Genomic DNA, 25,683 nt, shown 5'->3' on the forward strand with positions numbered 1-25,683 from the left:
TAGGGGACACAGGTGCAGCCAGGTATGCGTGCTGGGGTGAGCAGGAGGGCACCAGCCCTGTATGGAGCCGGCAGCTGGCACGGTAGGTGCCATGCGGAAGGCGGGCCCAGCCAACGTTGCCAGAGCTTCTGATTTCTCAAGAGAAGATGGAAACGCACATTTGTAACATGGAACCTTCCAATTTAAAAATATCAGCTTAAAAGTAGAAAACATATGTGGATCTAACAAGCCCGCTCGAGAACGGGCAGGGCTTTGTGCTGTTCCCTGCGGCCTCCCCAGCGCCTGCAACAGGGTCTGGTACACAGTGGAGGCTTCATGAGGATCTGAGGAGTGTGCAGGGGCCAGTTTCCCACCTCTGCCTCAGATTACAAACTCCCAGGTACCAGCGGTTCTGCTGTCCCCACTCTCTGCAGACAGGACACTGTGGTATTGTAGCACATGACAGTGAAAAATGAGGGGGGTCCCGCCTCCACCCTTACAGGGGCCTGTCCTCTAAACCCGGTGAGGGCTGCACCTTGCTCGGGGGCTGTTACGAGTTGTTCTAGCCCCGAGAGTAAGCATTTAAGACAACAGGTATCAGCACAGCACCCTGATTCTACCACACACGTTCAGGGTGGTTGGTAAAGATCTTAACAGTAAAGAAACAGAAAAGCGGGGACGAGGAGAAGGACAGGGGAGGGGATGGCTCTAACCAACAGCCGGCTCCCTCCTGCCTCTGGAGAAGTGGCCCCGCAGGGTCAGCCCACCCCCGAAGGGCTCCGGGAAGGACTTGGCCAGAGCTCCAGCCTTCATGAAACAGTGTTCATAACTGATAAGCTTAAAAGCAAGTGACAATTTTTCAACCTAGCCTTGCTCCAAGGGCAGCAAATAAACACAGCATCGGCTCCAGGCCCCCACTGAGCACGTCTGGAAGGAGAAGGGAAGGTGAAACCAGGCTCCCTCACCCCTAGAAACCAGTGTGGAGTCTGACCCCATCCACCACGGTTGAACTGGGACTCCCCACTCAGAAATACCACCTCATGACATGAGCTCCCTTTATCACAGGTGTCAAGGCTACCCCAGGTACCACCCATATGCGAGGCACTGGGCCTGACTCCACAGTCATTATAACTGGACTGTGGAGAGGCCTGAGGGAGCCTGCTGGGGTTCTGGAAAGTGCTACATCTGATCCGGGTGGTGTCTACACAGGCAGATACCTATGTGGCAACTCGTTGAGCTGTATCTTTAAGACTTGTGCACTTACTATGTGGATGTTACCCTTCATTACATTCATAATAACAGCAACATCATGGAGGAAGCACTTCTCAGAAGTCAGGCACTGCGTAAGTGCTTATCCTGGGTTCCAGATAATATAATAGTTAAGAGCACAGTCTCTGGACCGCAATAGAACCGAGTTAAAATCCCTGCTCCTCCACCTCTGATTCTGCCCCCAGCAGGCTCCTCGACCTCTGAGCCTCTGTCCCTCAGCTGGAAAACAAAGATAATAACTGGTAGAATTAAGATAGATGTGCACGTGAGCCCTTAGCCCAGAGCCTCAAAAACAGTAAGCCTCAAAAGGTGTTGGCTAGGGCTTCCCTGGTGGTGCAGTGGTTAAGAATCCGCCTGCCAATTCACGGGACATGGGTTCAACCCCTGAACCGGGAAGATCCCACATGCTGCGGAGCAACTAAGCCCGTGTGCCACAACTACTGAGCCTGCGCTCTAGAGCTCATGAGCCACAACTACTGAGCCCGCGTACCACAACTACTGAAGCCCGCGCGCCTAGAGTCCATGCTCCTCAACAAGAGAAGCCACCGCAATGAGAAGCCCACGCACCACAACGAAGAGTAGCCCCTGCTCGCTGCAACTAGAGAAAGGCCTCGTGCAGCAACGAAGACCCTATGCAGCCAAAAATAAATAGATACGACATTAAAGGAATAATTAAAAAAAGGTGTGGGCTAGGACTTCCCTGGTGGCGCAGTGGCTGGAACTCTGCGCTCCCAATGCAGGGGGCCGTTGTTCAGATCCTTGGTCAGGGAACTAGATCCCACATGTATGCCTCAACTAAGAGTTTGCACGCCACAGCTAAGGAGCCTGTGAGCCGCAACTAAGGAGCCCACCTGCTGCAACAAAGGAGCCCAAGTGCTGCAACTAAGGAGCCCGCCTGCTGCAACTAAGACCCGGTGTAACCAAATAAATAAATAAATAAATATTTAAAAAAAAAAAAAAAAAAAAGGTGTTGGCTAGTTACAATCATTCAGCCCTCAACAACCCGGGACTTTGGTGCCGTAGGGTCCACTGTAACATATGAGAAAAGTGCCCCCTTCCTGCCAACAGTGCTCCCTAAACTGTAGGCATTTCCTCACCATCTTCCCAATTTTCCCCAAATCCATGTACCACCTATTACTTTTCTTAACACTTTTCTTTAAATGACTCGCCATTTTTTTTTTTTTTTTTTTTGCGGTACGCCGGCCTCTCACTGTTGTGGCCTTTCCCATTGGGGAGCACAGGCTCCGGATGCGCAGGCTCAGCGGCCATGGCTCACGGACCCAGCTGCTCCGCGGCATGTGGGATCTTCCCGGACCGGGGCACGAACCTGTGTCCCCTGCATCGGCAGGCGGACTCTCAACCACTGCAACCCCAGGGAAGCCCGACTCACCATTTTTTACTTAAACAAATTTACTTTTAAAAAATGTTATGTAACTGTCATACAAGGAAAAACGTCACTTGCCAGAATTCATCTTTTTAAAATAGCTGTTAAAATAAAAAGCACTTGTCCACCTGGAATCATCTTGCCTACCTCCTTTACTTTTTGTGCCTCTGGGAGGCAAATAAACTCTGTTTGTTGAGCCGGTCGTGGGGTAGGGGCAGGGGGCGGGCCTCATCTGCTTAAAATGACTGAGAAACTTCCTGCGCCCTTCAGCAGCCCCGTTTGCACAGAAGTGATTTTCGTTGGTTTAACCGAGCAGGCCTGGCAAGCCCTCTATTTGGCAACATCCTGGTAACCAGCCATCTGTGCACCACACAGGCTCCCAAGAGATAAAGCTCCATTTAGAAAAAAATGTATATTTGCTAATGGCGACTGTTCGCTAATTCAGACGCCCACTGGCCCCTCTTGGGCATAAATGAAGGGAACCTGACTCTGCCTATCAGACAGCAGCCCCAGGACCCCAAATCTAGGAACCCAGAGTCAGGACAGTCCTGGCGCCCAGACCCAGCTTCAGTGTGGGCTGGACTCAGCCTGGACCCTCACATCTATGGGTCCCCAAACCAGGCAGAGGCAGGAAGGAGTTAGGGGACTAATCATGGAAATACACATGTGCAAGCAATCAGGTTCATTTCTCTCCAGAATCTCTTCCGGAAGGGAAGGGAAGAGAGCAAAGGGGGAAAATCTCAGACAAGAAAAGGGGCATCTTGAAACCTGTGTCAGAGGGCACTGCGGTATTAAGAGGACCTCGAGGTAAGAAGCAATGGGCACATTTAGCCGGGAGAGTCAGTGAGTTCATTCATTCATTCAGCAAATATTTACTGAGCGCTCCTATTGTAGGCAATGATGTGAAAAACGCAAAGTCCCTGCTCTCAGACATCTCACCTTCTAGGGGAGGGAATGGCCAATAAATTATTTATTATCGAAGCTAGATGATATCAGTTAATGATAAGTGCCGTGGAGGAAATGAGTCAGAGTAAAGTAAAAACGGCTGGAGTGAGTTGTTTAGGTTGGATGGTCAGAGTCCTTTTGGAGGAGATGACATTTGAGTTGACAGCCCGATGTTGAGGAAGCACAGTCAATAAAGTCACTGTAAAGAGCATGTATAAAGGGCCTGGGGTAGAAGCAAGCTTGGCATGTTCTAGAAACCGAGAGAAGGCCTTTGCAAAAGAAGTACAGTGATCACAGTGAGTGAGGGGAGAAGTGTTAAGAGACAGGCTCACAGAACCAGGCAGGGGAAGTAGACCCAGCTTCAGAGTTGAGATTTAATTTAAAGTGTCTTGGAGGGACTTCCCTGGTGGCCCAGTGGTTAAGACTCCACGCTTCCAATGCAGAGGGCGCTGTTCAATCCCTGGTCAGGGAACAAAGATCCCACATGCCATGCGGCCAAATAAAATAAAATAAAATAAAGCCATTAAAAAAAAAAAAAATTTAGGGTTTCCCTGGTGGCGCAGTGGTTGAGAGTCCGCCTGCCAATGCAGGGGACGCGGGTTCGTGCCCCGGTCCGGGAGGATCCCACATGCCGCGGAGCGGCTGGGCCCGTGAGCCATGGCCACTGAGCCTGCGCGTCCAGAGCCTGTGCTCCGCAACGGGAGAGGCCACCACAGTGGGAGGCCCACGTACAACAACAACAAAAAAAATTTAAAGTAAAGTGTAACGGAGGGCTTCCCTGGCGGCGCAGTGGTTAAGAATCCACCTGCCAATGCAGGGAACACGGGTTCGAGCCCTGGTCCGGGAAGATCCCACATGTCACGAAGCAACTAAGGCCATGCACCACAACTACTGAGCCTGTGCTCTAGAGCCCGCGAGCCACAACTACTGAGCCCGCGTGCCACAACTACTGAAGCCCGCGTGCCTAGAGCCCGTGCTCCGCAACAAGAGAAGCCACCGCAATGAGAAGCCCGCATGCTGCAATGAAGAGTAGCCCCCGCTCACCGCAACTAGAGAAAGCCCGCGTGCAGCAGCAAAGACCCAACGCAGCCAAAAATAAATAAATTAAATAAATAAATTTTTAAAAAGTAATCAGGGTCTTTTCTTAAAAAAAAAACAAAACCAAAAAAAAAAGTGTAATGGGAAGCCTACGGAGTAGACAGACTTAATTTTATTTGAATTTTAAAAACTACGCTGTGGCCGTCATCAGGAGAATGGGTAAAGGGGGACAAGAAGCGAGGAGACCAAATAGGAGATTAAAATAATGGCTCAAAAGGAATCTAATAAACTCATTTATGCCTCAAATTCTGTTCCTTAGCTCCTCAGACTCACAGTGAAGTTAGAAATGGGAAGCTGGTTAAAGGGAGATGTTTGTTCTTTAAAGCAACGACAGCCAACCGGGTCAAACATGAGACAAGAGAGGGCGAGTACCAGGCCCTTCCACAGAGGGCAGGACCCAGCCACCTCCTAAGAAGAGAACAAGCAGCCATCTGTTCTGGGGCCTGGGAGCAGACTAGCTCCTGCCTTGTGCCCCTTCCAGCCCTGGGACTCTGGGACTCCAAGACCAGGACTCCTGGACACTCCTGAGGCTCGGACGCCCTCATCCAGGCAGCTTGCAGGGCTGTCACTGGCTCTCCCATGTGAGAACCTCAGGATCATCCCTGACACCAGCCTTCAAGCCCTAAGGACAAAGCAATCAATGGCTGCTAACATCACAAAGGCAGACAACTGGACAACCTCCACGGGCATGGTCTTACCAAAAAAAAAAAAAAATCCAACCCAAATCTGATGGAGCTTCTAAAACTAAATACCGACTTACAGTTACATAGGGGACAGCAGAACATGTGAAATGACACTCAGAGACTCCATCCACAAAATTCTGACTCCGGGACTCTCCCCAAGACAAGCAACACAGTTTCTTCAATAAAGAAATCGTAAGGGGGGAAAAAAGAGTTGGAGGAGAAAACTTATAATGAGACATATCACCAATCACACTGGATTTTGTGAATCCTGGCCCAAAAAAACTTTTGAAAAACGTTTAGGAGGCGATTAGGGAAATCTGAACACCAATTGCATGTGATATTAAGAAATTATTGTTAACTAAGGGGGTCTGATCATTGCTAATTTCTTAGAAGAATTCTTATCTTTAAGATGCATGAAATATTTAAGAATGAAACGATATAATGTCTGGGATTTCTTCAAAATAATCTTGTGGGGGAGTGGATTGGTAAATAAATGAAACAAGATCGGCCATGAGTGGATAAGGGTTGAAACTGGGTATCGTATTACACTATTCTCTCCGCTTTGCAGCACACTTGAGAATTTCCACAATAAAGGGTTTTTTTTAAGCTAGGGATGAGCTTTTTCTAATACCGTACACAGGAATAACCCACTAGACATCCTACCGACAATGGAGAGTCCAGGCTCATTAGAGTCACTGTTCTGCCTCCCCACAGCCTGCCATTCGTGATTTGCTGAACGATGAGTGAATTTATATTTTCCTCCTCATAAATCCCATGGTGGGAGTTGTCCCAAAATAACTACCCCCTGTAAAATGTGGATTTCTCTTTCATTTATGCTAATTGACCTCTCTCCAGTTCAGAATGTCATACCCGCAGCCAACGGACTTTACCCGTACATTTCAGAAGGTACAAAATTTGACTCTGTTCCTCTACCTCAGTCTTTCCAGCTAAAGATCCCCGTTTCCACCTCAGAGGGCACCACTCCCCTCACCATCTACTTCTATTATTATTGAAGGGATGTTCTGGATTTACCCTGCTCTGCCACATCTATATGCTCTGAAAATCAGAGCGATTTTTTTTTAACATTTATTTATTTATGGCTGCGTTGGGTCTTCGTTGCGGTGCGCGGGCTTCTCATTGCTGTGGCTTCTCGTTGCGGAGCACGGGCTCTAGGCACACAGGCTTCAGGAGTTGCGGCACGCGGGCTCAGTAGTTGTGGCTTGTGGGCTCTAGAGTGCAGGCTCAGTAGTTGTGGCACACGGGCTCAGTTGCTCTGCGGCATGTGGGTTCTTCCCGGACCAGGGATCAAACCGTGTCCCCCGCATTGGCAGGAGGATTCCTAACCACTGCGCCACCAGGGAAGCCCCCAGAGCGCCTTAAAGGAGCTCTCCGTTACAGGGCTTTCCAAACTACCGTCTCCAAGCAAGGCTTCATTCAGGTGCCTCCTTGGAACCACGCTCAAATTCAGTCCCCTCTCAAACACAACATTGTTTCTGTAGGATCGCAGGTGAGGGAATCCCTGGAAGATGGTGGGAAAGAAGCAGAGGCTCCAGGTGGTCCCACAACTCCCAGAGAGTCGTCAGGTCAAGGCTGATGAGCCCTACCCACATTTCTCCAGGAGGCAAACTGAGGCTGGAGCTTTGGGTACAGTTCTCAGGACCTACCAAGAGTGCCTGGGAGTCTCCTTCTTCTGAGCCCCTATGGGCTACCTGTGTCGTTACCATTCTCCCTGGCACACCTACCTGTCCCCCATATACACTATCTCCAAGTGGCCTGCGGAGGACAGGAAGGTGACAAGGACCACTGGACCATTACTGCAAGACACACGGTACTTTACATCCCTTATGGTCAACAGCCACAAGCGTTATCTGCACAAGCCTGTCAGTTGAGGTGCTGGGAAGATCGATGGGTGAATCAAGCCTTCTGGGAAGGATGAGGAGGGCACCTGAATCTGACCTGACCCTGTGATGAGAGGGGGAAGGAAGGAGGAACTCGGCAAATGTAACACTCATCATGGAGTTTAGGAAGTGCTTAAGAGGGGCTGGCAGCTGCAGCCTGCTCCAGGCGCCCCCATGGCCGGTGCCTGCAGAGCAAGGGTCAATCACGTACAGGGCACGAATTTCAGATGCTTAAAGACAAATGAACTCCAGAAAACAAACAGCAAGGGAAGCAAAGGTCATTTAGCACAAACGTGAAAGCAAGCCCTCTCTCTCCTTGGTAGGGTAAATCCATGGCCAAAGCCATCAGGATGGCAGGAGCAACAGAAGAATAGGACAAAGGCGGAGGTGAGGAGGGTCACCGCTGCGTGCCTGCGTTGCAGGGAAGAGCACAGTGCATCCAGGAGGAAAGACAAGTACCCTGAGCCTGGGACATCCTCACCCCTGCCAATCCCTTCCTGCCCGCTGTCCACGTCCTTCCCCGGTGCCTCACTGCAGCCCCCCACCCCCGGACTATCTCTGCCCAGGCCCACACCTGCCTGGCTGCCTCCTCGGCCCATGTATGGCTGGTCTGGACTACTGGTGGGGCTGTCATCACCAAACATCTTACCTTCGTTTCTGGGACATGGGCCCAGAGAGAGGAGAATGGGAGCAGTTCCAATCAAACCTCTTCCTCCCCATGCAGCACTTCCTACCTTTCAGATGCATGTTTACCCACGTTATCTCCCTTGAGCCCTGCACGCCCTTTGTGTAGATGCAGGAACTGAGTCTCAAAGAGGTGAAATCTATCACATCACAGTCAACGGGAGGAGCCAGGACTAGAGCTTCTAGCCCTCTGTGCAGGGCTTTTGCCACGCTCCCGCATTCTACACTCAGAGACAGGAGTGTTCTGATGCATCTGCCTTTCTAGGGAGCACATCTCCCTTCTCGTCCCGCAAAACAGGTCCAGGTTGTCTCAGAACAGCCATCCCATAGCCTTCTGACTTCAGAGGGCTGGATTGTTCATCCGCCCTGTACAGATAAAATGCCAAAGGGCATGGAATAGATGAGAATCAAAGTCTACGGGAGAATGGGGCCCAGACCTGGAGCCCTGAGCTCCGGAGTCCTGCTGGCAGCTTCTCCTGCTAGACAAGTGTGCCCTGAGCATCAGTCATTCCTAGATCACCTGCAGAATTTCTGCCATATTCTATACCATTCGTACTATTACCACTGTTTCTACTAAACAGGTTCATTCTTGTGACTTGATACTTCTAATTTAAAGTGATACTTTGTATCACCACTGCAAGAGGGAAAATTAGTACCACTGGCCAAAACCAGGAGAGAATCCTAAAAATAAACAGTACAAAAACAACTTAAGTTATAGGCAGGCACTGTTCCCCAATTTAAAGACCCTGAGCCAGAGGTCTGTTCTCTTTGCTATAAAAGGGAGATTAGCAAGTGTTAAAGAGGTGTTAAAGCCAGACTAGCACCAATCTAAAACTTTCCCCTTGAAGCAATTACAAGGATTAGCAGAGAACGGAAAAGGGAAGAACTTTCTCACTAGGTGACTCAATATTACTTCATGCTTAACCACCTTCAGTTACTTCACTGAAGATTCATCCTGCACTGTGGGAAACATCAAATTAGACTAGGTTATAGGAAGTGGGACAGGAGGGATGAGAGACAACCAAACCATAAGCGGCAACCCATGCCAGCTTCTCCAAGTGCTCCAGTGAGTTCATTGCCCGTCACCTCCCCCAGGCACATCCAGCTTCTGGGCAAGCCCAGGGGCCACCAGTCACCACCCAGGCATCTATGGCTCCACTGCCCTTGTCTTAGCCCTTGTCCAACGCAGGACGCAGCACTAACTCCGAACTCCTCTGGAAATTAGGATGCAGCAGGGCCACCAGCAGTTACCCCAAATCCCCACAGCATCTCTGTGGACATTCAACTCTAATGACCCCTGGTTGCTGGGAAGCTTTGGGCTCATATACCCTAGCAGAGGAGGGAGGCTATGCCAGCCTGGGTGGGCAGCTCCCTGGGGTCTCGTGGACATCACGTCTGTAGCTAGGGGCTGCAGCCCCGGAAGCAACCCCCAAAGCTCCTTTGCCCATCCCAAACCCCACATCTCTCACCCCATAGGTCCTCCAGCCTATCTCTGAAATCGCCTGAGAGAACGATTTTCAACACCCAGGATCAAACAATTAAGAGAGTAAACCCAAGAAAGGTGAAGAGTCAAAGACAGAAAAACCCAAAGACAGAGGGACACGGAGGCAGGGGTGGAGGTGGTAAGCAACCGCCAAACTTGCTCCTCGCCTGCCGGCACCTTGCGCAAAGCTAGCAGATCCCGACCTGGCCGGCACCTCGCGGGCTCAGCCAAGTTGCAGAGAAGCAAATGGCATCCCCAGCGTACTGGGCCATTCGGGCCTGAGCCAGGGACGGTCGCCCGGGTCGGATCAATACTACTCGCGCTGCAGGCTTTGGGAAGGGCGCCGCGATAGGCAAATTCGGGGAGTGGGAGTGAAGGACTTGGTGACCCTCTGTTGGGGATGAAGTCCGAAGGGTTCTCCCAGCCGCCCTCCGACCCAGCCAATGCCCTGCCTGGGCTTTCCCATAACAGCCAGTGTTGGCGGCTAAGCTCCGAACTCGCTCCCCAGACAGCGACCGGAGTAGAGGCTTTTCCCCATCCAGCTCGAAGCCAAACGCCCTCTTGGAAAAGTCCACCCCAAAGAAAACGGGAATTTAGCCCGAAAGCAGCGGGAAGGGGGAGGTGGCGCTGCCAGGCTTTACCTTTTCTCTTTACTCTGTTTTCGGGATTTGTGCAGGAGTCCGATGAGCACCACGGCGGCGCGGATCCCCGCCTTTCGGCAATGCATCCTCCCCGCGGGCTGGGACATGGCGAGGCCGCCGGCGGTGCCCGGCCGCGCCCTCGCCCGCCCGCCGCGCGCCCCCGCCAGCCCCGCTCCGCGCGCTCCGCGCCGCCCGCTCCCGGCCCCTGCGCCCGCGCCCGGGTCCCCGGCTGCTCGCCTCGCATGGGCCCCGCCCCGCCTAGGTGCGCCCAGGGGGTCAGGTGACTGGGTGCTCACTTCCCGGCGACCTTCAGTGTCTCCTCGGGGCCCGCCGGGCGGCCGGTGCCCGCTCCCCCAGCGCGGGCATTTCCAAGGCTCGCTAGGGGCGCGGCCCGGACGGGTGGCTCCGGGGCTGTAGCTCCGACGCGCCGCCCGCGCCCCGGACCCCGCCCCGGGGCGCCCCGGCTGAGGGCGGTTCAAGCGGGCCGGCCGCCACCGAAGGAAGACGGCCGGCTCGCGCTCAGCGCTCCCGGGGCTCGGCGCCCGCGTTCGCCCTTTGCCCCGCGCCCCGGCTCCTTCCCGTCCCGCCGGGCGGCCAGGCCCCAGGGCTCCCTCGCCTCTCCTTGGTCCCCTCCTCAGCGCTCCGTGTCTCCCGCCCCCGCTGGCCGGGCCCCGGGCTCCCTCCCCAGGCGAAGGCGGCTGACGCGCTTTCCCAGCCCGGCCCGCCGAGATACTTCTCCGATGCTGTCACTGTCTTTAAAACAGAGGGAGAAAAAACATGCACCGAGAGGAAACGCGCGTCCTCAGTCCAAGCGAAACTGCCTTCGCGCGCGGGCACCGCCTCAGGCCTCCTCTGCCCGGGGCCAGGCTGCCGGGCGGTTAGAAGGGCATCCCGCGTCCAGCGCGCGGCGCCCGCCCTCCCGGGCCAGGGATCCCTGGCGTTTTGACTCGGCCGGATGCTACCTCTCACCTTTCCCCAAATCCCGGAAAGGACTGTCATGCGGGGGTAGAGGGATCTACTACAGAGTCCGCATCCATGTGGGCTGGGGTCAGTCCCCCGGTTAACATTTGTTTTCCCGGCCCTGGGAGTTTGACAAAACATAGGGTCAATGATAGATTTCCTGGCTGCTACACCTGCACCTCGCGTCCCAGGTTGCCAGGGAGACGCAGGTGGGGGGGAGGGGGACCCTACTCCACGGCAGCCGGGGCCCCAGCGCGGGCAGCCTCACACACCCAAACGTGCATTCTTCCCCTCCTCCTGCACACCGCGTGCACGCTTCTCCTTCACTTCAGAAGCCAGTTGGTGGGGAAAGGGCCCTGGCCCGGTCTCTACTACGGGCGTGGGATGCTCCTAAGCCCCACTCAGTCCCTTCCATTTGCTGCCAAGAAGCCTAGCACCCTCTCACCACCCTCACCTCCCCCCACCCGCTGCTTAACTACTGGCTTTGCTTCTCCTTCCATCCCCCTAGGGAAGGGAATCGGCAGAGGACTGGAGGGAATTAAAACTAGCCAATTAGTCCATCTTTGGTAACAGCCCTGTTGGGGCCAAAGAGGTCCCTGAGGCAATTTGCCTTGTTTTTTATACAGTCTGCAGTTCAAGCAAGCAGAGAAAATCCAGACAGGGAAGGGGACCTTGCTGGAGAGGGGACGGGGGCTGCGAATGAATTCAAGGGCCTGAGACCTCAACCCCGCCTCTCCAGTGGGCACAGCTTCTTGCGGGCACTGGCATTGGGGGGAGGGCAGGGAGCGCCAGAGTGGTGCCAAAATGTGCCTGGTTTATTTATGAAGCATCTAGTAGCAATGGCCTCAGCCCCCCTGAGCCCGCCTGGGTGGTGGGAGATCACAGATATAGCCATGGACGGCTATCTACAGCCGGAGAGGAGTGTCCCAGGCCCCACCCCTGGGACTGCAGCTACCCTGGCTTCAAGGACTACACCAGTAAGTGACCTGAGAATCAGTCTGGAAAAAGAATGGGGAAATGAGTATGTCCTCAGTGGGTAAGAGGGCAGCGCGGCAGCACATACAGCCCAGGGCTCCTCCAGCCTTTGCCATACACAGAACCTCTCCATGGCCAGGAGGGTGCTGGAGGCACTGGCTGTAGGTCTAGGCCAGCATGGGGTGTATTTTATCCACACACAGGTAGAGTACACCTCGGTGCAAGACCTGAATCCCTCCCAGGTGGGTGGACGTGGATGGCTCCCACCTATGCCCCACTGCCTGGGAGGTATTTTAGATCAAGTTCATCAGTGAGAAACAGGGCATTGGGATGAAAGTGAAAAATCTTTCCACCAAGCGGGTAACTTTATTCATTGTTATTCTGGGCTTCCAGGCCCTCTCAACTCACCTACAACCACAATGTTTCCAGCCCCAGTGTGGCTGAAAATATAAGGTTGGCCCCCCAAGACCGTAACCTGATCTGATTCCTAGCGCCCTAAAAGGTAGACGTTTTCTGGGGGTGGGAGAGCCATTCCTTCTGCCCACACCCCACACAGGAAACACCAAAGCATAAGGACACCCATCAGTGGCAGAGAATGTAATGGCCATCTGCTAGATGTGGCCATTCCACCAACATTCATGAAACAATTAGGATGCATCCAGCTTTGTGCAAGAAACTAGGGTAAGAGAAATGTAAGAGACCATCCTTGCTCAAAACAAGCAGGGCTGACACACATGAAACCACAAAACCATCCCATTCCTGGCTTATCCAGTTTATCCAATGTGACCCAGCCACTGTTCCCCCAAGTTAGGCCATTTGCATACCACCTTCACAATGTCTTAATACCATACTACTCAGTTATTTACTTATTAACTTTGCTTTAATTAAATCCACTCACTTCTTAACTAATTTTAAAAGAAAACATTATTACCACCCTAAAATCTATTATTGCTTATCATTCATCCCATACAAACATACACAAACTTATTAAATTCTAGCTCAATTCTGTTGCCTGGCGAAGGCTCGGCACCTGAAGCACCTTCGTTAAAAGAGAAAAATAGACAAGCATTAGTTTTTAGCTACACACTTGCACCAAATGAAGACGCTGTCCTTGAAAAAATTACCAAGTTTGAAAGAGAACCCAAAAGGGAACAATTTTTCAGGTAAGTGACTCAAAGGTCTTCTAGGGCCACATCCGTGGGGTACTTTGGGGTGGACGGAGAAGACTGGACACTTCCAGACCGCAGGGAGTGAGGTCAGTGAGGACCACAGTGGTCAGAGAAGGGGTCTTCTCCCGGATCCCAGGCCACTGAGCAGCAGTTTATCCTCGGCGGTGTCCCAGCTCACAGGACCTCCAAGGTCTGTCCCAGCCCTCCCCCCTCCCCAGCACACAGTCCCTGAGAACAAAGTGCTGGGCAGCTGCCAGCCTGGGTCTCTGTCCCAATCCGGGGAAACCCGAAGGCTGAGGGGGCCTGGGTGGGAGCCGGGTGGGGAAGGGGACAGGGCAGTTAATCATGAACAGAGGGCAGACAGCTGCACAGCCCATTCCTAAGGGGCCAGTGGGGTGAAGCAGACAGACACGCATGCTTGGTCCTGAAGAAAAGGGCCTTCTGTGCCTGGGAAGCCGCTCCAGGAGACACATCCGCGTGAAAGCGGGAATCAGCCCCACTGCCAGCGCCCAGGTCTGAGAGCAAGCGCTCCTCCCCACCCCCCACCCCACCTCCACTACCAGTGCCTCCACTGCTCCCCAAAAGGATTGCAACCCTCCTTGGCTAGGATCACGGGTAGATGTGAGGCAAGAGGGACTGTGGAGCTATGGGGTAGGGCCTCTTACGAAAACCAGCTATTTTCAGATATCTTGCTTCTCCCCTTCTACAGGGGACAGTGTGCCCAGCCTTCCCATGGATCACACAATCTTTGGAGCAATTCAAGAGTTATACACCTTTAGACCTGCTTAGGACAGGCCAGCATCCCCACTCTCTTATGCCTTTGGGGGCACACACCAGCTCCAGCTCCGAGAGAAATCACTCAGAAGCCCCCCTCATGTCTCTCTGCGGAGCACTCGCACCTGTGCTTGCAAGGAGCCAGACTGACATTCATTCTTGGCAGGTACGTCAGCACCCCCTGCTGGACCACGTTACAGTTGCATCTCTGGGATACCACCATATGAGGAAAAGGAGAAAGAGGAAGGGAGAGAGGGAAAGGGGGGGGAAGGGAAAGATTGGGAAGGTCATTTGAAGTGGAGAAGCAGTTTCTATTTTGAAAAGAGAGAGAGACGCAGGAGGGATCTTTGCCACACGTTGACTCTCCACCCAGCTCCTAACCTCCCCTCTCAGAGCCCACGACCAGCCCCCAAAGGGGTCCCTCCCACCACAACAGGCTCCTTTGGGGATAGCAGCAGACCACGCCCAGGCTGGGCATGGAAGCCAAGCTTGGGAACCACAGCTCAGCCTACTTCCCCGGAGCCACACATGTCATACTGAACAGAGGATCTGCCGAGAAACTGGCTCAGATTTGGGAAAGGGATCTCGGTGACTTGTGTGGCATTTCCGAGCTCCAGGGAGAGGAAACCATGCCTGAGGAAACCCACAGATTCCACTCAGTGGCAGGCATCCAGCCTTTGGGCTAAACATCATCTAGTACCCAGAGCCTGCAATGCATGATGATAACCAGAACTTTGCTGCTTTCCTGTTCAGGAATTACACGAAAAGGGGGTAGGAGGAGGAAGAAAGGAGTTCCTCACCTATTTCTGGGGCTACTGAAGGTATTTAAAATATTTCTTTTTGGTTTATTTATGGAATTTCGAATCCATGAATCTAAACGGCATGGCTACAATTTTTCCCACAGTAGAAACATTCAAAAGGATTCTTCCATGTGTGAAATTTCTGATGAGCAGGAAGCAGATTTTGCATGGAGGCTGCCAGGGGTCACTCCAGGGAATCGGGAGCAGATGGGGCCAAGGGTGGGTGTCCTGCAGCACAGGCATCTCATGCTCAGGGTCCCCAGTCGTTCCCCACCTCACTGATTAGCTGTTGCTACCCGTGGAGCCACTTCCAACTCTAGGCTTTCTGGGGCTGAGTGGAAAAGTGGGGAGGAAAGCTGTCTTTCCATAATATTAGCAACATTGCTTAGCAACATCTTTCAAAGCAAGAACCAGCAGACTCTCCAAAAACCTATTCTGTTTGGCTCTACGAAGAACAGAGTGGTTTCTTACATGTGCATTATTTATATACTAGTCTATATACCCAGTAACACCTTCTGTGCTGGCTTCCTCAGGAAGAGGACGTATTACAGCGAAGTGAGATTTCCAGACAACAGAGTTTGGAGCAGCAAAACTTTTCTTTGCTTGCTTGCTTTTATTGTGATGACCTTGGCTAGAAATTTCTCTCAAATGTCTTACAGATTTTTTGTCCACTTCAAATATAGGTTTCATGGAAACTTTTCTTGGTGACTCAGAGCCATTATTATCAATACCACCTACTGTACTCAAGCTAAAACGCAGTTATGAAGAACCGGTCACTGAGGTGAGGACCCATCTGTCTCTATATTTAATGACCTCGATCAGCTGTGATGCGAAGATACTACAGCGAGGGAATAAAAACTTAAAGACCCCGCAGTCAGACGAACTTGGGCTAGAATCCCATCCTCAGACTTTACTATCTGTGTGGCCGTGGGCTAGAAATTTCATCTCTCTGAGCCCTGGTTTGGTCATCTGTAAACTGGGCACAACAACAGTGCCATCCTCCTAGCGTTCTTGCAAGGCTTCGATGAGCATGCACGGTCCGCACAAAGACTTGTATGAAAATGGTCGTAGTAGCTTTATTCAACATAGACGGTCCATCCGCAAACTGTGGTCTATCCACCCCACGGAAGACCACTCAGCAATAAAAAGGAACAAAATACTGACACATGCAACAACATGGCTGAATTTCAAAGCACTATGGAGTGAGAAAAAGCCAGATACAAAAAATACTTACTGTATGATCCCATTTATACAACATTCTAAAACGGACAATCTAAGGTACAAAAAATTAAAACAGTGGTTGCCTCTGGAGGTGGGGGATTTTCTGGAGAGACGGAAATGTTCTCTATTAGGACAGGATGGTGGGATCCATTTGTCCAAAATGTATAATTAAGATTTGTGCATTTCAACGTATGTAAATTCCCCCTCAAAGCACAAATTAATAATAATAGAGGGAGGATGTGGAGTGGGTAGAGGTATAGATGAAACAAGAGTGGCAGAGGGGGCTTCCCTGGTGGCGCAGTGGTTGAGAGTCCGTCTGCCGATTCAGGGGACATGGGTTTGTGCCCGGGCCAGGAGGATCCCACATGCCGCAGAGCGGCTGGGCCCGTGAGCCATGGTCGCTGGGCCTGCACGTCCGGAGCCTGTGCTCCGCAACGGAAAAGGCCACAACCGTGAGAGGCCCGCATACCGCAAAAAAAAAAAAAAAAAAAAAAAAAGGCAGAATGTTGATAACTGGGGGGGGGGGGGGGGTGTTCATTATACTATTCCATTTACTTTGTATATGCTTGATATTTTCCACAATATAAAATAAAAAGAGGAAATTTCCTGGCGGTCTAGTGGTTAGGACTCAGCGCTTTCACTGCCATGGGCCAGGGGTTCAACCCCTCGTTGGGGAACTAAGATCCGACAAGCAGCACAGCGTGACCAAAACAAGTAAAAAGAACATGTTCATAGTGGGGGGAAGAAAGGTTAACAGTGTTTATCTATGGAATTATGATGATTTTTATTGTTGTCTTTGTGCTTTTCTTCTATCTACAAATTTATAAGGACTACATGTTAGTTTTGTAAATAAGTAACAAGATGGATGTTATCATTAATTAAAGGAGGATGCACGCAAAAACACCTCGCAGGTACTCTTTAGGTGGCCTTTCTCACTGTGCTGTTTTAAGTCCTTGCTCACAGTGACTGGTCCCTGGGAAACCAAATACAGGTGTACCTGGGAGATATTGCAGGTTCGGTTCCAGACCACCACAATAAACCAAAAATCACAAGAAAGCGATTCACGTGAACTTTTTGGTTTTCCAGTGCATATATAAGTTATGTTTACACTATACTGTAGTCTCCTAAGTGTGCAATAGCATTATGTCTAAAAACACAATGCACATACTTTAATTTTAAAACACTTTATTGCTAAAAAATGCTAGCCATCGTCTGATAACACAGGGTTGCCACAAACTTTCAATTTGTAAAACAAAACAAAACAAAACAAAAACAACACGCAATATCTGAGAAACGCAAGAAAGCAAAGTGCAGTAAAATGAGGTATGCCTGGAACTGAGCTTGACAACAATTAGGCCAAGCATCCTGGGTACCAGCAAGTGGGCGAGTGTTTACCTGCACAGACACACAGATCTTACACGTCCTGAAGACAGTATGATCAGGCCGCCCAAGACGGCTGTTCTCTTGCTCTCTGTCCATCCCCTGCTCGACCAGCCCCTGCTTCATCTACTCCCTACTCATATGACTGACCTTCCTAATCAGTAAATGCCTACAGACTTCCCCTTGGCCCCAACTACTAATTTACAATAGCTTATCAAAGGGGGTGACGGGCGTGCTTCTCTGCTTGTTTCCTTGGTAACTGATGAGGCAACCTGACATCAATTCCCCCTATAACTGGTAACCTCCCTCTCCCCTCCAGTAGTGAAGACCGCTGCCCTGTCCTGCCCTCGTCTGCCTCACACAGTGGGCTGTCACTCCAGGACCTTGCTTCAGACATGTAAGATCCCCTGTCCATTAAACCATCGATGTCTCTCTCGCTGACTCCAGGCTCTTTCTTCCGTCTCAAGGCTGGGCAAGTACACAGCTTGCAGGCCTGCAGGGTGCAGCCCAACTGTGTGTGTGTGTGTGTGTGTGTGTGTGTGTGTGTGTGTGTGTGTGAGCCCTAATTTTTTTTTCCTGTTATCTGAACTAATCTCCTGCTTCTTCGGGTCCCGGAAGAACTCTGGGTCGGATACTCCTTTCTAGAGGGAAGTTGCCCCTATAGGTGGCCATAATCAAACGCTTTCTACCTAACCCTAACTAGAGTTCGCTTCACAACGGACTCTGGACTCTAACTCGTTGATGTGTTCATTGCTCTTTCCCGTGATGACTTTAAGTCCTATTAGCCTTAAAGACAAACACAAAGTTTATCTTCCTTGTAGACACAGATTCCCTGAGCTTCGCCCAGCCAGGAGCCAAGCTTTGAGCCTCCCAGGGAGCAGCTATGAGTCTGCAATTTGCAAGCTTTTCGCCAGGACTGCTTTCTGAGGCCTTTCTGCCCTTTCCTCCAGGAAAAGTTCTTCCGGCTGTCTAGCCTGCAGCACTCCTGTTGTAATCTAAGCTCTTCTGGTGAATAATTCCCTCCATTGTTGGGAAAACCCCATTTAGTTCCCACTATCTTACCCCTCCTCCAAGTCCCAAAGCAGCTTCAGAAACTGCACCAGCTGTTTCCCTTTCTCCCCAAGGCTCCAAACTCTTTGCTTCCATCCATTTTCTCCCCTGCCCAGCCCCCCTCACTCATAGTCATGAGGCTGCATGTGTCACAGCTAATAACTAAAGGACCAAAGTTTCCCAATTATTTCCTTCTTCTTAATGCATTAGAGCAGTTTCAAGGTTATTGGGAGCTGGGCTCAGCAGCCAGCTGTGTGTGAACACCATCCATCAAACCTGTCATGCAGAGGACACGTAAGAAGATGCTGTCAGACTGTCTCCAGGCAAGACCAGCAGTGACCTTTGTGAGGGTCCCTTCTTGGAGAATCTGGAGCAGAAACAGTCTCAACCCATCCAGCCCTCGAGGCCGTGGGATGTGTGCGAATTAGTGTAGGAGGGGCAACTAGCAGTGTAATCCCCCAAAATCCAATGGGGAAATTAATCTTGCAAGCTGCTGACCTGTCCAAATGTAGAGTACATCCCTGAGTTACGCTGCACCTAGCCCCTGGTTTGTTTCCTTTGTGGCAATTATTCTAGCTTAGGGAGGGGATTGCGAGGGGGCGGGTGGTACTGATTTGTCTGTTTGCTGGTTTTTTTGGTCTGTTTGCCCCAGTGGACTGTAAACCCCATGAGCTCAGACACAGTACATATCTTAGAGGTCACCATCACCTGCTCCCTCGTCACCCCGTGCCCAGAATGGCACCTGATGCACTCTAACCCTCAATAAATATTGTTGGAAGTGAGGAAGGAGAGGAGGAGAGAAAGAAAGGGAGGGAGGGAATTCCCACTAGGAGGACCATGTGTCCTGGAGTTGAACTGGATTGGCTGGACGGGAGGGCAGAACATCACCGTTCCAGGGATGGAGATCCACCCTCCACCCTCTCACAGGTGCAAAAGCTCAGACAGGGTGGCTAAAAGGAGGCTTACATTGAAAGCCCCATTCCAGGCCGGCACAGCCTCGTGAGCCTGGCACGGAGAAACCTCAGATCAGTGGGTCCAACTCCAAGGTCTCTTTCAGGACACCCGAAAGTCCCCCTGACTGTTAGACAACCCTACGGAGGAGGGTACTAGTCTCCTTCTCATGTTTATAGATGAAGGGAGGGACCTCTCTAGGGCCAACCCTGGACAAGCTTGGTCTGACTCTGGGGCCCACACTGGGTGACAGGTAGGGGTTTGGCCACTCACCCTTGGGTATGAAACAAATTACATTCCTTTATTTTTCCAAAAATACCTTTTAAAAAGTCTTCTGGACTTCCCTGGTGGCACAGTGGTTAAGAATCCGTCTGCCAATGCAGGGGACACGGGTTCGAGCCCGGGTCCTGGAAGATCCCACATGCCGCGGAGCAACTAAGCCCATGCGCCACAACTACTGAGCGTGCACTCTAGAGCCTGCGAGCCACAACTACGGAGCCCGCACGCCGCAACTACTGAAGCCTGCGTGCCTAGAGCCTGTGCTCCGCAACAAGAGAAGCCCACACACCACAACGAAGAGTAGCCCCTGCGCACCACAACTAGAGAAAAGCCCACGAGCAGCAACAAAGACCCAACGCAGCCAAAAATAAATAAATAAATAAAGTCTTCTAGGGTTGGCAGGAAATGCAGTATTTTTGGAGCCCTCTCCTCCAGCCCATTTACTTCCACCATCTTCCCTTCCTCATCAAAGAATGACCAAAGGGCTCAGATAGTCCCCTGGGGGGACAGTGCTGTGCCCCATTCTATGGTCACCTGTGGAGGAATCACCCCACCCATTCCGAGGGTCCATGGCCCTGTGTAGGTCACCATCCCAAGTATCCAAGGAGCAGCTCCGAGGGCAGGTCCTGCTCACCCTGAAGCAGGAGAATCACCTCAGAGGGGAATAAACACCACGCCCCTGATGCAGCATTTGACAGCTACAAGCACATTCACATCTTTTATTCCATTGGATACTCACAACTCTGTAAAGAAGGAATATTAATATCATCCCCATTTGCCAGATGAGTAAACTGAGACCCAGAGAGGTTTAACTCTTCTGTCCAGGATCACACAGCTCTTAAGAAGCAGAGCTGGGACCCAGACACAGGTCTCCATAGTTCCTGACTCCCACAAAATTCATAATGAAAAGGATGGAGATCCCAAGGGATTAGGAGACGACACAACCAATCAGAGGCTCACCATGCCTGTCACCAGACAAACTGGAGTTGGCTTTTCCACCTGCCTAACACTCAGGCCCCTTCTTCCGGTCGACAGGCCTTGATTTTCCCTTGGGGAATACCCCAACACCACTCTTGGTTTTTGTGGTTCAGATGGGACTGTCCCTTTCTCAACCTCTCCACCCTGAGCTGTAGGGTGGGTACATGGTCCAGGCCTGGCCAATCCATGTATTCTATTCATCCGGCCACAGTGACTGCTTCTGGGATGGGCATATAAACCCAGTAGGTCCAAACAAGTGAAGACCTGAATTGTTGCTGGCACCATAGAAAGAAGCAGCTTTTTACCCCCTGGGATTTCCAAAGTTGCTGGCTGTCTCATGTTTAAACTGTCTTATGAGAGGAGAATTGCCTGTGAGTGAAGTGAATGCAGAGGAGAGCAGAGCCAAGAGACAGGGACAAACAGACTGATGATATTTTTTGACCCACCTGGATCCAGCCATTCCTGAAGTCAGTGCTCAGATCTGTTTTTCCTTTTGGTGTCTTTTTTTTTTCGCCTTGAACTAGTTTGAGTGAGATTTCTGTCACTAGTAAATGAGTTAATTAACATATGAGATCTCTACCCAATGGGCATGCAAAATAATAGCTTTAGACAAGTAAGAAAAGCACATCGCTCCTTTACCCGAGGGGAGCAGCCCTCAAAGTGATGCATAGGAAAGTCCTTCCAGGAGGAGCCCCTAGGAACACCAAACAGACCTGGAGGCACCAACCCAGCCCATGAGTGACAGGCTTGGGGACAATCCTCTTGCCCCTACTCTCAGGGAAGGCAGAATGGCCTAAATCCCACCCTGAAGATAAAATGGGAATTTCTCCCTTCCTCCTCCCTGTCAGCATGTGGGTCACTCGTTTTATCTTTCTTCAGTAAAATCAAGGGCTATTCAAGGAAAACATTGAAAAAAAGGAACATTTGGACAATTCTAAAAATGTGGGACATTCTACAAAAACAACTTTGCCAGGTCTGCTGTTCCACATTTAAAGAAACTAAAGAGATGTGATAACCAAGTACAAAGAGTGACCATTAATAATAAGCCAATAACATAATCTAATATACAATCCACATTTAAATTTGGGAAAACTATATTTGGAAATGGACTGTATATTAAGTTACGTGGTTAAATTAATATTCACGTTCTTACATGTGATCATGGTATTGTGGTTCTATCAGAAAGTGATACTGTTTGGGGGAGACACCTGCTGAAATATTAGCGTATGACGTATCTTGATGTCTGCCACTTATTTTCTCTACTTTACTCTCATTATACAGAGAAAATGAGAACACCTGTGCAAATGTTAATAAGTGGTGAATCTGGGTGAACACAGCTACTCATTTCACTATCCTTCTCATTGTTGCATAGGTTGATAATTTTCAAAACAAAAAGTTGAAAAGAAACTACATCACCCTTGCCGATACGTGCCCTCAAATCTGCACACATATGTGCACGCATGCAGGGAGCATGCATGTACACACGTACATGCATTCTGTGACCCAACAGATGGGTGTGCAAAGAGCACTGGGCCTGAGTCAGCAGAACCAGCCTCTGGAGCAGATCTGTCCTCTCAGTATCCATACATCCTTTTATCCTAGTCTATTTTCTCAGCTGTAAAATGAGGGCTGAAAATGCTATATACACCCATGAGATGCAGTATGAGCATTTAGGTGGATGGAGTAGTACTGTGAAGGGGTTAAGAACTGAAGCCAGAGGCCTAGATGAGATGGTCTTTTCTATCTTAAGGTTCCTTTCTAAGGAAGTGGGTGTAGGTGACAGAAACTGTCTCCAAGGTCACCCCCTACCCACCCAATTGCCCAGTTCTAGGCCTCTCAAGGAACCTTAGAATTTGAACTTGGGTTTGAGATCAGCAGGCAATATCCAGGACCAGCCCAATGAGAACTGGCCTCTCGGTTCCATCAGCAAAGGAAATGCATTTGGGCTCCAAGCTGTGCCCAAGGGACCCTCAGGGCAGAAGTGCCTTAACAAGTGTGAACCAATGAAAAGCCAAGGCCAACCCCTCTGAACTTGGCTGGGGAAGTCAGTGCATTCAGTCTCACAGACAAATCCATGGCCACCCCTCCGGTTAATAAAGCTCTCTGGGTTCCTGGGCTTCTGAAAAAGGAGAGGTTGAGGATACTCTCAGCAAAAAACCATCCTGCAAAGATCCCAGGCAGGTGCAGGAACTTCAGAGGGCAACAATCCACTGACTTAGGGAGGATGGTGCCGGAAGGGGTAGAGGGTGTGGCAGGCAACGCACAGCTGGAGAAACTCAGGGGTGAGCAATCAGAAAAATGCAGCCACAACAAAGAGGGCGTTTCACCCAACAGACTGGCAAAATGCACACGCCTGCTAGCGGTGGGCGTAGAAACCAGAGGGCAATTTTGCAGTATTATTAAGATAAAAAGTCACCCACCCTATCATCCAGCAATGTCACCTCTAAGATTTACACAAATCTAGAGAAACACTCGCATGTGTGTAGAGAGATGAGTCTGAGGCTGTTCACTGCGGCACTTTCGGAAAAGAGTCAAAAATACCAGAAGCAACCATTTAGAGTGAAGACTGCTAAGCAGATGTGATATATTCATAAGCTAGATAGTATACAATGTTTAGAAGGAATGAACGAAATCTATATGTATGGACATTGACAGTTACTCAAGATACATGTAAAAATATTTTTTAATATTTAGAAAAATATGTACCAAACTGAACAGTGGCTACACTGGGGAGAAGAAGCGACTGGCATTGTGGCCACAGGAGACCATTTCTTTTTTTTTTGTAACATATGTATTTTTTTATTGAAGTATAGTTAATTTACAATGCTGTGTTAGTTTCAAGTGTACAGCAAGGTGATTCAGTTATACACATATATATATTCTTTTTCAGATTCTTTTCCATTAGAGGTTATTATAAGATAGTGAGTATAGGACTTCCCTGGTGGCACAGTGGTTAAGAATCCGCCTGCCAAAGCAGGGGACACGGGCTCAATCCCTGGTCTGGGAAGATCCCACATGCCGCGGAGCAACTAAGCCTGTAAGCCACAACTACTGAGCCTGCGCTCTAGAGCCCGAGAGCCACAACTACTGAGCCCGTGTGCCACAACTACTGAAGCCATGCGCCTAGAGCCCGTGCTCCACAACAAGAGAAGTCACCGCAATGAGAAGCCCACGCACCACAACGAAGAGTAGCCCTCGCTCGCCACAACTAGAGAAAGCCCACGCGCAGCAACAAAGACCCAATGCAGCCAAAAATAAATAAATAAAACAAATTTATTTTTTAAAAAATGATAGTATGTTCCCTGTGCTATACAGTAGGGCCTTCTTATTTACCTATTTTATATATAGCAGTGTGTATATGTTAATCCCAAACTCCTAATTTATCTCTCCCCGAGACCTGGAGACTGTATTTTTTTTTTTCTTTTTTTTTTTTTTTTTGCGGTACGCGGGCCTCTCACTGTTGTGGCCTCTCCCGTTACGGAGCACAGGCTCCGGACGCGCAGGCTCAGCGGCCATGGCTCACGGGCCCAGCCGCTCCGCGGCATGTGGGATCTTCCCGGACCGGGGCACGAACCCGCGTCCCCTGCATCGGCAGGCGGCCTCTCAACCACTGCACCACAAGGGAAGCCCGAGACTGTATTTTTTTTTTTTTCCGAGACTATATTTTTAATGTTCTGATTTTTTTTAAAGAAAATGTATTCTTACATTACTTGTGTAATGTAGAATTAAATTTCTTAAAGGAATCATCAATTTTTAAAAGTAAATCCACATAGTGAAATGATACACAGTTAAAAGAAAAAGGGGGAGGAGGAAGAGGCTTTAAATGGACGGCTATAGAAAGATTTGCAAGATATATTCTCCAGGGAGAAAAGTAAGATGTAACACCATGCTGTGTAGGATATTACTTCTTATGTAAGAAATGGAGATAAGAAGAATAAATGTTCGTATTATATAGGAATACAGAAGCACTGGAAATACCTGATAAGAGGATTTAAGAAGGAGGTGACCAGGTGGATTGGAGGAAGAGCAAGTCTTCTCACCATATATATTTTTTAATCGCTTTGGTTTCTGAACCAAATACATGTAAATAAATCGACTATTCAAAATAAATTATAAATAAATAGACCAGTCGGGATACCCACAATACATTAGATCGCATCGTGGAGACAATCAGAAACAGTCATAAAAACAGAAGGCCAGACCCTTGGGGTCGGTTATTCCATTCTCGGGAATATATCCTAAGGAAATAAACCCTGCACGTGCAGAAACTACATGCACCAAGATGGTCGTTCCAGCGGTGTTTCTGATAGCGGAGAAGTGGAAGCAACCTAAATGCCCACTAGTGGGGGATCAGCTTATTATTTACGCTCTGGCGACAAGGCCACTGGACAGTCCAGGGCTCGCTCCCTAGGGATTCTCCTCCACACCAGCCTCCACACACACACGGGCCAAACATGGGTGTCAGCACAGTGACAATTTAGTGCAGGTGAATGGAATAACTGACGGCACAGGTGAAATCCGCCAGCACTCAGGGTTTCCAGCCTGAGCCTCACACTCCGTGTGCCTGAGCAGAACCACGGGTCATCGTGACAGTTGCAGATTCCTCGGCTCCGCCCTCTGAATTCCAGTTCCGTGGGTCTGGGGTAAAGCCCCAAATCTGAATTTTATCAAGTACGCCAGGTGGTTCACTTTGAAAACTACTGTCCTCTGTGTCAATGCAAACTTGTAAATACTTTCTGTGTTAGAGCGGGAGGATTAACCACAGGAGCTTTCTGGCTCACTTGTCTCATGTTTTCTTTAACAGTGGGTTACGTTATCGTCCCAGTAAAGACACTGACATGCATGGATATCCACATGCATGGACAATGATTTTTATATGTAAGTACAAGCATGGGAGAGTGAGTTCTGCTGGAAGCAAATGTCTCAGTCTTAACTGGGGGGTAGACCAGAAAGCTCTATATACTATACTAATAATATGTTACCATTCCATTGTTGTTATTAAAATTAACATCAATTAATTAATAATATATTGTAAGTAAAAATGCAGTCTTAATTATTAATAAAAATGATGTAGGGACTTCC

At 50.0% G+C, this 25,683-nt stretch overlaps 1 protein-coding gene across 6 annotated transcripts in view; it reads right to left on the reverse strand.

Annotated features, from left to right (window-relative positions):
- Window positions 1-25,683, reverse strand: part of RAP1GAP2 (RAP1 GTPase activating protein 2) — a 218,189-nt gene that overhangs the window by 133,090 nt on the left and 59,416 nt on the right. The window contains exon 1 of one of the 6 annotated variants that reach the window (XM_067714886.1): window positions 10,065-10,215. The exons of the other annotated variants lie outside the window; for them this stretch is intronic. Coding sequence (XP_067570987.1) covers window positions 10,065-10,171 — 107 coding nt within the window. The 5' untranslated portion in view covers window positions 10,172-10,215. Of the gene's footprint in view, window positions 1-10,064; window positions 10,216-25,683 lie in introns of those variants that run through there. 6 annotated transcript variants of the gene reach the window in all.

The sequence above is a fragment of the Pseudorca crassidens genome, chromosome 19 (genome assembly GCF_039906515.1).
Source record: "Pseudorca crassidens isolate mPseCra1 chromosome 19, mPseCra1.hap1, whole genome shotgun sequence".
Lineage (NCBI taxonomy): Eukaryota > Metazoa > Chordata > Mammalia > Artiodactyla > Delphinidae > Pseudorca > Pseudorca crassidens.